The sequence below is a fragment of the Hemiscyllium ocellatum genome, chromosome 30 (genome assembly GCF_020745735.1).
Source record: "Hemiscyllium ocellatum isolate sHemOce1 chromosome 30, sHemOce1.pat.X.cur, whole genome shotgun sequence".
NCBI classification, from domain to species: Eukaryota; Metazoa; Chordata; class Chondrichthyes; order Orectolobiformes; family Hemiscylliidae; genus Hemiscyllium; species Hemiscyllium ocellatum.
In genome coordinates, this window is record NC_083430.1 from 39,941,599 (window position 1) to 39,955,109 (window position 13,511).

Consider the following 13,511-nt stretch of genomic DNA (forward strand, 5'->3'; position numbering starts at 1 on the left):
TGCAAGGACCTAACAGGGAAGGCAGATGAACTCAGGGCATGGTTAGGAACATGGGACTGGGATATCATAGCAATTACAGAAGCCGTGGCTCAGGGATGGACAGGACTGGCAGCTTAATGTTTCAGTATACAAATGCTATAGGAAGGAGAGAAAGGGGGGCAAGAGAGGAGGGGAGTTGTGTTTTTGATTAGGGATAGCATTATGATTGTACTTAGGGAGGATATTCCTGGGAATACATACAGTGAAGTTACTTGGGTGGAACTGAGAAGTAGGAAAGGGATGATCGCCTTATTGGGATGGTATTATGGATCTCCAAATAGTCAGTGGGAAATTGAGAATCAAATTTGTAAGGAGATCTCAATTATCTGTATGAATAATAGGGTGGTTATGGTAGGGTACTTTAACTTTCAAAACATAGACAGGGACTGTCATAGTCTTAAGTGTGTACAAGAAAAGTTTCTTATTCAGTATGTGGATATATGTGGATGTGGATGTGGAAGGTGCAAAACTTGACCTACTCTTTGAAAAATAAGGCACAGCAAGTGACTGAGATATCAATGGGGGAGCACTTTGGGACCAGTGACCATAATTCTATTCAGTTTAAAATAGTGATGGAAAAGGATATACTGGATCTAAAAGTTGAAGTTCTAAATTGGAGGAAGGCGAATTTTGACAAAATTAGGCAAGAACTTTCAAAAGTTGTTTGGGGGCAGATGTTCGCAGGTAAAGAGGCAGCTGGAAAATGGGAAGCCTCCACAAATGAGAGAAGTAGAGTCCAGAGAAAATATATTCCTGTTAGGGTGAAAGGAAAGGCTGGTAGGTGTAGGGAATGCTGGATGACAAGAAAGTTGAGGGTTGGGTTAAGGAAACGAAGGAAGCATATGTCACTGTATCTCTCACAGGAGAGATAGAGTGAATCCTTAGAGTATAAAGGCAGTAGGAGTATACTTACGAGGGAAATCAGGAGGACAAAAGTGGGACATGAGATAGCTTTGGCAAATAGGGTTAAAGAGAATCCAAAGGGATTTTATGAATATATTAAGGACAAAAGGGTAGCTAGGGAGAGAAAAGATCAACAAGGCAGCCTATGTGTGGAACCACAGGAGATGGGGGAGATATTTAACAAATATTTTGCGTTAGTATTTACTGTGGAGAAGGACATGGAAAATGGAGAATGTGGGAAATAGATGGTGACATTTTGAAAAGTGTCTATGTTACAGAGGAGGGGGTGCTGGATATCTTAAAACACCGTAAAAGTGGATAAATCCCTAGGACCTGATCAAGTGTACCCTAGAACTCTATGGAAAGCTGGGGAAGTGATGGCTGCATCCTCTGCTGAGATATTTGTCATCGATAGTCACAGGTGAGGTGCCGGAAGACTGGAGGTTGACTAACATGGTGCTACTATTTAAGAAAGGTGGTAAGGAAAAGCCAGGGAACTATAGACTGGAGAGCCTGACATCAATCGTAGGCAGGTTGCTGGAGGGAATCCTGAGAGACAGGATTTACATTCATTTGGAAAGGCAAGGACTGATTAGGGAAAGTCAGCATGGCTTTGTACATGAGAGATCATGTGCCATGAACTTGTTTTTTGGAGAAGTAACAAAGAGGGTTGATGAGGCCAGAGTGGTGGATGTAATTTATATGGACTTCAGTAAAGTATTTGATAAGGTTCTTCATGATAGCAAGGTTAGACCTCATGGAATAAAGGGAGAATTAGCCATTTGGATACAGAATAGACTTGAAGGTAGAAGACAGAGGATGATGGTGGAAGGATTGCCTTTCAGACTGGAGGCTTGTAACCAATGGTGTGCCACAAGGGTTGATGCTAGGTCCACTGCTTTTCGTCATTTATATAAATGATTTGGATGTGAACATAGGACGTATGGTTAGTAAATTTGTAGACAACACCAAAATTGGAGGTATAGTGGACAGCAAAGAAGGTTACCTCAGAATACAACAGGATCTTGATCAGATGGGCCAGTGGGCAGAGGAGTGGCAGATGGAGTTTAATTTAGATAAATGCAAACTCCTGCATTTTGGAAAAGTAAATCAGGGCACCTGAATGGTAAGGTCCTGGGGAGTGTTGCTGAACAAAGAGACCTTGGAGTGCAGGTTCATAGTTCCTTGAAAGTGGAGTTGCATGTAGATAGGATAGTGAAGAAGGCATTTGGTATGCTTTCCTTTATTGGTCAGAGTATTGAGTACAGGAGTTGGGATGTCATGTTACGACTGTACAGGACATTGGTTAGACCACTTTTGGAATACTGTGTGCAATTCTGGTCTCCCTCCTTATCAGAAGGATGTTGTGAAACTTGAAAGGGGTCAGAAAAGATTTACAAGGATGTTGCCAGGGTTGGAGGTTTTGAGCTGTTGGGAAAAGCTGGATAGGCTGGGACTGTTTTGCCTGGAGTGTCAGAGGCTAAGGGGTGACCTTATAGAGGTTTATAAAATCATGAGGGTCATGGATAGGGTAAATAGACAAGGTCTTTTCTCTGGGGTGGGGGAGTCCAGAACTAGAGGGCATACATAGGTTTAGGGTGAGAGGGGCGAAATTTAAAAGGGACTTAAGGGGCAACCTTTTCATGCAATGGGTGGTGTGTGTATGAAATGAGCTGCCAGAGAAAGTGGTGGAGGCTGATACACTTACAGCGTTTAAAAGGCATTTGCGTGGGTATATGAATAGGAAGGGATTACAGGGATATGGGCCAAGTGCTGACAAATGGGACTAAATTACATTAGGATATCTGGTTGGCATGGACGAGTTTGACCAAAAGGTCTGTTTCCGTGCTGTACATATCTGTCTCTATGACTCAATGACCGAAGACTTGTACTATAGAATCTGCTCCCCTAGCCAAGCTCTTCCAGTGAAGTTATAATATTGGCAAGTACTTGACAATGTGGAAAATTGCTCAGATATGTCCTGGACACACAAAGCCGGACAAATCCAACCCAGACAGTTGCTGCCCAATTAGTCTACACCTGATCATTAGTAAAGCGATGGAAGGAACTATCAATAGTTATTCTGGGACTTCTCAACATTTACTCTGGACACCATGAAGTCTCACGTATCAGGTCAAACATGGGCATGGAAACTTTCTGCTCATTACCACGTACTGTCCTCTGTTGACAGATGACTGTTCCTCCATGTTGAACATTCTTGGAGAAGCACAGAAGGTACTCTGGGGATTTCAAAGTCCAAGAGTGGCTTGATAGTTGTACTGATTGAGCTGGTTGAGTTCAAAAGGACATTAATGCTAGGCTGGGTCTTCAGCAGATGGTGAGGAACCAACAAGAGGGAAGAAACACAGTTGGTCTCAGCCTTATCGATCTACCTTCTGCAGATCTATTTGTCTACGTACGACTGACCAACACACTGTCCTTTTGGAAACAATGTCCCACCAACACATCAATAATACCTTGTGCCGTATTGTGTGTCGCTATCACTGCTAAAGAACACAGAACAGTACGGCACACTGCTGGCCCTTTGGCCCTCAATGTTGTGCCGGCCTTTTATCCTAAGATCAGACTAGCCTACATGCTCTTCATTGTACTATTTTCCATGTACCTATCCAAGAGTCACTTAAATGTCCCAAATGTATCTGACTCTACTGTGCCTGCCAGCTCTGCATTCCACACACACACACACAGCCCCCCCACAACCACCACCCCGCCATTCTGTGTAAAGAGCTGACCTCTGACATCTCCCTTAAACCTTTCTCCAATTGCCTTAAAAGTATGTCTCCTGATGATAGACATTTCTGCCATGGGAAAAAAAGTCTCTGGCTATCCACTCTTTCTATGCCTCTCAACACCTCTACCAAATCATTTCTCATTCTTCTTCACTCCCATGAGAAAGGTCCAAGCTCCCTCAACTTTCATAAGACATGTGCTCCAGTCTAGGCAGCAACCTGGTAAATCTCCTCTGCACCCTCTCAAAAGCTTCCACATCTTTCCTATAATGAGGCGACCAGAACTGAACACAATATTCCAAGTTTGGTCTAACCAGGGCTCTATGATGCTGCAGCATAACCTCACGTCTTTTAAACTCAATCACCCTGCTAATGAAAGCCAACACACCATTTGCCTTCTTAACAGTCTTATCAACTTGGGTGGCAACTTTGAGGGATCTCTGGACATGGATCCCAAGATCCCTCTGTTCCTCCACACTGCCAAGAATCCTGTCTTTAACCTTGTATTCTGCATTCAAATTCAACTTTCTTAAAGTGAATGATTTCACGCTTTTCCAGGTTGAACTCCATCTGCCACTTATCAGCCCAGTTCTGCATCCTGTCAATGTCCTGTTGCAACCTATAACCAGCTCTCCACACTATCCACAACTCCACCTACCTTCATGTCATCACCAAACTTGCTAATCCTCCCTTCCATTTCCTCATCCAAGCCATTTATAAAAATCACCAAAGAGCAGAGGTCCCAGAACCGATCTCTGCGGAACCCCACTGATCACTGAGCTGCAGGCTGAATACTTTGCATCAACCACCACACAACTAGATTTCACTGTATCTCATGCCTCCTTACTTTCTGAATGAGCTTTATCAAAGGCCTTGCTAAAATCCATATACACCACATCCACTGCCCAACATTCATCAACGTGTTTTGTCACTTCCTCAAAAAATTCAGAAAAGTTTGTGAGGCATGACCTGTTCCTCCCAAAGCCATGCTGACTATCTCTAATCAAACTTTGATTTTCTAAGTAATTATAAATCCCGTCTCTCAAAATCTTCTCCAATATTTTGCCCACCACTGATGTAACACTGACTGATCTGTAATTCCCAGGGTTATCCCTATTCCCTTTCTTGAACAAGGGAATAACACTTGCCACCCTCCAATCATCTGGCATTAGTCCGGTGGACAGTGAGAATGCAAAGATCATAACCAAAGGCACAGCAATCTCTTCCCTCATTTCCTGTAGTAACCTAGGGTAATATCCCGTCTGGTCTAGAGGGTTTATCTATCCTTATGTTTTTCAAATTTTTTGGCACATCCTCCTTCCTGACATCAGCCTGTTCTAGTGTATCAGTTTGTTTCATGATGTTTCTGAGGACAACAAGGTCCCTCTCAATAGTGAATACTGAAGCAAAGCATTCATTCAGGACCTCCACTACTTCCTCTGACTCCAGGTGCAAGTTCTCTCCACTATCCTTGATTGGCCCTTCCCTCAACCTCGCCATCCTTTTGTTCCTTATATGAGTGTAGAACACCGTGGGGTTTTCCTTAATCCTACCTGCTTAACCTTTTTTCATGCCCCCTTCTTGCTGTTCTAAGTCCATTCAAGGATTGATAAGATGTGAAAATGCATAATGGGTTTGAAAGGATTACTTTTAAATTTGGATACTACAGAACCGCGTTTTTATGAATGAATGAAACCATTTTAAAGTATTAACTGGTTATTAAAGGGTTATGAATGAAAGAATGGGAGCAAAGTATTAATGAATATAGCGAGCAGGTGAATGAATTAATTAAGATAACGATAACACAATATCTCATGTTCATGGCCTGGCATAATCCTCATTATACTATTACCATCAAGTGAGAGGAACAAACATGGTTCAATGAGTGCAGGAGAGCATGCCAGGAACAGCACCAGGCATATCTAAAATTGAGGTATCAACCTGGGGAATCTATAAGATGAGCGTGACAAACAATTCCATACCAATGCATTAACTTAAATCTCTGCAGTCCTGCCACAAACAGTCAGGAATGGTGCTGAACACTCAAACAACTCACTGGAGTACAGCAGATCATGCAGCATCCGAGGAGCAGGAGAATCAATTTTTCAGGCATCGGGAATTCCTGATGAACGGCTTATGCCTGAAACGTCGATTTGGCTCCTCAGATGCTGCCTGACCTGCTGTGCTTTTCCAGCACCACACTCTCTATTCTGATCTCCAGCATCTGCAGGCCTCACTTTCTCTAATTCTTTAACTCACTGGAGTATAACAATTCCTCAAATATTCCCACCCTCCGTATGGGAAAGCCCAGCATGTCTGTGTAAATGATAAGACTGAAGCATTTGCAAAGTCTTCAGCCAGACATGCCTTGACATCCTCCGTAGGTCCCCAGCATCTCTGATGCCAGTCTTCAGCTAATTCAATTCACTTTGCATGATATCAAGGAACATTTGAGGCACTCTATATGGACGCTGACAACAGTCAAATGAGAGTGCTCCAGAGCTTGTTGGGGGCAAGCTTGCAACTCCTTAGATACTGAAGCAGTTCATGTCTAAATCCAACAGGAGATGCACCTTAAAAGTGGCAAGTAACATTTGTTCCACAGAAATGCCAGGCAGTGACCATTTCCAGTATGAAACAATCTAACCACTGCTTTGTGACATTGAATGGCATTGCCATCACTGAATCCCTTCTATCAACATCCTGAGGGTTACCATTGACCAGGAACTCAACTGGATTCACCATATAAATACAATGAATGCTAGAGCATTTCACAGGCAAAGAATAAAATCCCCATCTGTTTCCCCAAAGCTCTTGCACCATTTACAAGGCACAAGTCAAATAGTTTTAGGATAAGAGATATAATTTAAAACAGATAAGAAATTACTTCTCTCAAAGGGTTATGAATCTGTGAAATTCACAACTTCAGAATGGTGAATGCTGAGACATTGAGTAAATTTATGGATGAGAAAGATTTTTAATTAGTAGTGGGTTGAATGGTTTTGGGAAGCAGGCAGAAAAGTGGAGTTCAGACTGATTGAGGTCAACCATGATCATATTAAATGGTGGAGGAGATTTGAGGGGCTGAATTGCCTACTCCTGCCCCTAGTGTGATGTTCTCATATAAGCCAGGAATGTGATGGAATACTCCCACTTGCCTGAATGAGTGTAGCTCAAGGAACTTGACATCATCCAGGACAAAGCAGCCTGATGAATCGGCTCTATATCCACAAACATTTGGTCAACCCCCATGGACACTTGTAGCAGCAGTGTGTGCCATAAAAAAAAAATACACTGCAGAAGTTCAGCAAAGATTCTTAAACAGCACCTTCCAAACTCCCAACCAATTCCATCAAGAAAGGCAGGGCTGCAGATACATGGGAACTCTACCGTCTGCAAGTTCCCCTCCAAGCCGCTCACCATCCTGAATTGGAAACATATCATTGTACTTCAGTACAGAATCCTGGAATTTCCTCCAAATGGCATTGTGGATCAACCTACAACACATGGACTGCAGTGGTTCAAGAATGCACATCCTCAAGGGCAGTTATGATGTGAAATAAATGCTGGCCTGGCCAGTGATGCCCTTTACCACAACTGAATTTTTTAAAAGACTTCTTCTTTCCAGTTTATATTTCCAAATGAAATATGCATGGCCTGTTTCAATAGAAATTTTCAAGATGTTAAAGAGGTTTGTTGAATTCTCACGGTCATAGACTTCTATACATCAGTAAAACATCTGGAGAAGAGGGGGGAGAAAGATTTTCGCTCAGTTGTTTGGATCTGGAATGGTCTACCTGAAGGAGAAGCTAAATAATTTTAAAGCGAATCAAATAGGTTCCTGAGTTGAGAAACTTGGAGAGCTATGAACAAAGAATGAACTTGAAGGACTGAGTCGACTGCATTTGAAGAGCCAACACACAAAAGATTGGTTACTGGCCTCCCATTTCTCTACAGATCACACCATGTTATAAGGCAAAAACATTATTTGCCTAAACAGTCTAAATGACTGGAATTTAATGGGGCCTGAGAATTGGGCAAAAGTACCCACATTGGGAAAGCTGTCCAAATTAAGTTGTGGAGGAAAGGGCCATTAAAGGCAGAATTTCAATTAAACTCATTAATGAGCCACTTGTCACTAATTAACCTTGAGTCTCCCCAGTGGAGAACTCTCTACGCGGGAGTCCTCTCCCTTTTGCTTGGGGATCTGGGGTGGAGGATGCTGCATGCTGCAGTCCTCTGCAACCGCAGATTGCGCTGGTTCACGGAATCCCAGCCCAACTGCTTGTTCTGTAATGCTGTGGAGTCTGTGGACCATGTATATATTGGGTGTGGTCGCTTGCACTCCTTTTTTAGTTTTCTAGAGAACCTTTTCTTCTGTTTTTGGTTGCACTTCAGTCTCTTGCTCCTCATCTTTGGGCACCTGGTACGGAGAGGGGAGGGTAGGTCAGATGATCTTCTCATGGGTCTGCTCCTGAGCCTGGCCAAACTGGCCATAAACAGATCCAGGCAGTGGGCCATGAGGGTGTTGTTATAGTCAACTGCCTACCTCTCTTCCATGGCTACGTCTGAGCCTGGGTATCCCTGGAGAAGGAGCACATGGTGTCCACCAACTCACTTGAGCTGATCAGGGAGAGGTGGGCATCACAGGACGTGGAGTGCTTTATTTTCCCCTCCAACTCTATTTTGACATAATCCCTACCCTTCCCTTAACTTTTTTGATCACGCAGCATTGCTCGTTGATGAGAAGGGCATTGCTTGTCACTGGCTAACCTGGTGTTTTCCTTTCTTCCTGGTTGTGAAAATTGAATAAAGATTTGTACACCTGTTGTCTCTCACTGTGTCTCACATCTGCACACACAACTCATGGGTGCTGGGGAAAATATAAGCACAACTGCAGTTGGGGATAGTGTGGGGGTAAAAGAAAAAAAAATAAAAAAATATAACCAGGAGATTTGGAGGTTGAAAAAATTAACCTTGAGCCCACCAGAATTTAGTGCTGACAGGGTGATTTATGGCTTTTCAGTGGCACCTGAAATCTGCCAGCAAACCATTAGATTCATCTGCAACCTCCGTTGCGATGACTGTTTTTAACATTTCCTGATTAGTGGATCTGGTGTTGGGACTATGGAGATGTTAATGTATAGAACTTTGTAGGATCAAATGTACTGAGCCTGTCTTTATCACATGCCATGCCTAGATTGATGCTAGGTGATATGTTTTATTATTTGACTTTTCCATAAAGTTTTTGACTAACTGAGTGTCGTGTGCTTCCATCTGAAGTGGGTAAGGACAATTGATTTGGTTCCCCAAAGGAATTTATTGAACCAGATGGATTTTTACAACAGTTCAGAGGTTTCATACTGAGACAGCTATTTTACTTTATTGAATTTAAATTTCCCTAGCTGCTCTGATGCAATTCGAATTCATATTTCCAGAGCACCAATCCAAACTTCTGCAGTAAGATTACCAACATACTACTATATCAATGCAAGAAAATTATTCTATTTGACTTCTAAAACTTTCTAAATTTGAATTTATACATTTCAGGTGATGAAAATCCGGAAAGTTCTGAATCGGTTAGAAAAACCTCATGGGCTTTACCCCAACTATCTAAGCCCTGTTACTGGTCACTGGGGACAGCGTAAGTAGCAATTACAAGTTCGTCAGCACTGTCTTTCACTGTTATGATTGTTGAGAAAAGGGACTGCAGGCAGGGGGGATCTTAACTTGCCTTGTTGGCCCAGTGGAACCAGAACAGTATATAGTACTTGGGGGAGTCTTTCAGGATCTCTTCACATACTGAACTTTTTCTGACCTGTTCAAACTGACAGGACATGACAGATAATCAGATGGGAGTTACAATTGTAGCCACAAACTGTACATTTACTGAATGATCTCTCTGGCTTTAGGGAGGAGAAGGAAGAAGCTTAGTTGCCCCTCTATAAGTTTACATCAAAATTAAGTTGGCAGGATTTGTTCAATAATGACTTGGCAACATTAACAACCCACTTATCTGGTATTCCTCAGATGGGTAGAGACAAAATAATTCGTTCAGTGTTTGCTGATTGTAAACAAGGTTCAAGGTAACTTAACAATTGCCAAAACTGTAATAATTTATGAGAGTGCTGTTGATTCTGAATCTGTAATGCACACTGTACAGCAAATTTTCTATATTTAGTAGTGTAAACGTTAACCCCTTGAGTTTTGCCCACAGTATGCAGCAGTTTTTTCCATATAACTTGTATTGAAGTTGGTCCCAGATTTTCAAGAATCAAAGCACAAAAATTTAAATCATAGAATCCCTACAGTGTGGACACAGGACATTCGGTCCATCATGTCCACATTGACATTTCAAATAGCATCCCATTCAGACCCCCCCCCCCCCCCCCCCCACCCGCCTTCTAACCCTGTATTTCCCATGGCTAATACAAACCTAACCTATGTGTTTGTGGACTGTCGGAAGAAACCGGAGAACCCAGAAGAAACCCACGCACGGGCATGGGGTAAATGTGCAATCTCCACACAGTCACCTGAGGCTGGAGTTGAACCCAGGTCCCTGTTGCCATGAGGCAGCAGTGCAAACCATTGAGTCACCATGTTACCCCGAAGTAAACATTGCAAACTTAAAGTACCTTCCAGACAAGGGCCTGGGGTATATCACTAGCCACACTGATAGTGGTGGGATTTGAACCCATGATTCAATAGAGATTAGAATTTAAATCGGCCACATTACCATAATTTCATAACCAAAGTATAAACCAGAGAGTTTAAAGATTCAATTTCATTATAAATGTGTAAGTACTAAGAGCACTGCTATGTAATAATTTAAATGTTGATAATTCTTGATTTTAATACATTAGAATTATTAACTTAGTAAGCTTATGTCCCCGAGGGAAGGAAAGAAACTGCCATCCTAATTCGGTCTAGCCTTTTTGTGACTCATCCCACAGCAATGTGGTTGACTTTCAGCTGCCCTCTGGGCAGTTAGAGATGGGCAATAAATGCTTGCCTATGCAGCGACACTGTCATCCTGTGAATATTTTAAAAAAAATTATGAATGATAATTAGTATGAACAGTATTATCGTTGGTTTTTATTTTGTTTCATCAAATTTTTTTGGGATTTCACTTCAGTTCAAATCAAACATACATATCAACCTCTCAAAAACATTACTCAAGTAAAAGTTGACCCTATGACTTCTGGCCTATAAAATTCGTCTCTCAAAGTTGATTTTAATGTGAGTGTGTACGATTGTGATGTCAGAAAATGTAATCAGGCAATTTGGCTCAACTGTCCTCTTTGATGTTATCTTTGTACATGAGAGAATATTCATTAACACATTTATTTGTCCATAAGACTGTAAGATGAAGGCTTTTTTATTCCATTATCTACCTGCGCTGCTACCTCCAGTGGTGTGCATCTGCGCACCCAGGTCCTCTGCCTATCAGTACTCCGAAGGATTCTGCCATTCAGTATAATTTCCATCTGCACTTGACCTTCCAAAGTGCATCACCTCACATTGAGTGTATTAGACATGTGTGTATTAGAAATATTTTAAGAAGCTCTTTGTTTCCTAAAATGCATAACCTTTTGGAATCAAATGACCACCTTAAGTTCCAACTGCCCTCTTGTGCAAATATAAAAGTTCCATGATAGATCTTAGAAGAAGAATGAAAGTGTGTCCTTATGTCTTGTCCAATTCTTGTCTTTTAATTGAAATTATCCAGTTAGAAATCACATCGCAAACAGCAAATTGACTGTCATGTTTCCAAAACAAATGAATGCCACAGAAGTACTTCATTATCAGTTACTGACCTCATTATGGATCTTACATTCTCATGATTGACTCAGGCATTTTGGGAAGTCTGCACGTATTTTACTGATACTATTGTCATGCAGTGAGCGCTTTTCTCTTGTAGCCTGCTCATTTACCTCACAGGAAATCTGTAACTCTGCATTAAGGCATGTGAGGAACCAAACAGTCAGGGAGCTGCCATATGAGGTGATACTGTCAGAAAGTGAAGGATGAATTTGAAGGACTCGTGAAGGATATGTGTCTTTCATTCTAAACTCTGCCTATTTATAAAAGACATTTTAATCTAGCACCACATTTCTGGATGGTGGCCTGTAATCAGTAGGTTCCTACAAATACAGTATAATATTAATTGTCACTTTACTTTTATTTTGCTGTTCACAACACAGACAAATGTCCAAGTAACTTGCTAGCTGGTCTTGGCTTTTTCCTGTTGTTATTGTGATCTATTCTTTGCTGTGTGATGACTGCTTTTCCTTTAGATATGTTGGAGCATATCTAATTTAATATCAACCTTTTTCTTTTTTTACTGTATTGTGAATATGAAAGCTGATCTAGCTACAGATGATGTAAAACAAAGAGGACCAGGGATAGATTCATGAGGGGACACTGGAGATAATTCTGGGTGGTTGGGAAACAAAATCATCGCTGGAAATGTCCTGGCTCCAACAGATGGCTATAGGTAGAGTTAAGTAATACTGTTCCACTGAGCTAGATATTGGAAATCAGACTTTGGGGACACATGGTGTTATCCACCATGTCAAAAGCTGCACGTACAACCACAGAATTGTTATGGGGGAGAAGGAGACCATTAAATCCATCATGTCTGCACTGGCTGTCTGAGCATTTTACTTTTGTGCCAAATTGCCTTTTCCTCATAACCGAATGCTCTCTTGAAAGCCTCAGCTGAACCTGTTTTCACCACACATTCAGGAAGTGCATTCCAAACCCAGATCACTTGCTGTCTAAGCTTTTTTCTCCCCTCACATTTGCTTCTTATGCAAAACATACCAAAATTGTGCCTTTGATCTTTTATAAGTGGGAACAATTTCTCCCAATCCACTCTGTCTAGACCCCTCACGATTTTGAAAACCTTAATCAAATCTCCCCTCAGGCTTCCCGACTCAAAGAAACCAGTCCCAACTTTTCCACCCTTTACTCATAACCAAAATGCCTCATCCCTTGAACCATTCTCAAAAAACTCTTTTGCACTGCCTTTGGTGCATTCACGTCTTACCTAAAGTGGAGTGCCCTGAGCTGTACACAGTACTCTACCTGAGGTCTAACCAGTTACATGTAGGTTCAACATAATCTTTGTTCTCTGTGTTCCAGTTAATGAAGCCTACTATACCTTATGCTTTATAAACAGCTCCCTCTTTATATCCTGCCACCGTTAATGACATGCATAAAACACTCTTTAGAATAGTACCATTTACATGATACTGTCTTGACTCATGAAAATACATCAATCCATTCTTTTCCACATTGAACTTCATCAGCCACCTACCCTCCTACTCCAACAATCTGTTGACATCCGTTTGAAGCTCTACCCTCGTCTCGCAACTTACAATTCTCCCAAATTTATATTGTCTGCAATCATCGAAATTGTGCCATGTGCATCAATATCTGGATACTTTGTGTGTGTATTTACAAAGAACAGTACAGCACAGGAACAAGATTTCGGCCCTCCAAGTCTGTGCCGCTACATTTTGCCTTTCCATTCTAAAACTGTCTTCACATACAGGATCCATATCCCTCTATTCCCCTCCTATTCATGTACTCATCCAAGTGCTTCTTTAATGATGCTTTGTGTCTTCTTCCACCACCTCGTCTGACAACGCATTCTCAGCACTGACTATCCTTTGTGTGAAAAACTTGTTTCGCACATCTTTTGGAAACTCCCCCTCCACCCCTCACACTTTGAAACTGTGTCCCCTGGTAATTGAAACCTCCCACTCTGGGAAAAAGCCTCATACTTCCCACTGCATCCACACATTCACAATC

General features: G+C 41.8%; 1 protein-coding gene across 3 annotated transcripts in view; it reads left to right on the forward strand.

Moving 5' to 3' along the window:
* The window catches only part of LOC132830126 (mannosyl-oligosaccharide 1,2-alpha-mannosidase IA-like), a 132,405-nt gene that overhangs the window by 89,746 nt on the left and 29,148 nt on the right, over window positions 1–13,511 (forward strand). For all 3 annotated transcript variants that reach the window (XM_060847626.1, XM_060847627.1, XM_060847628.1), the window contains exon 7: window positions 9,243–9,336. In XM_060847626.1, coding sequence (XP_060703609.1) covers window positions 9,243–9,336 — 94 coding nt within the window. The remainder of the gene's footprint in view (window positions 1–9,242; window positions 9,337–13,511) is intronic.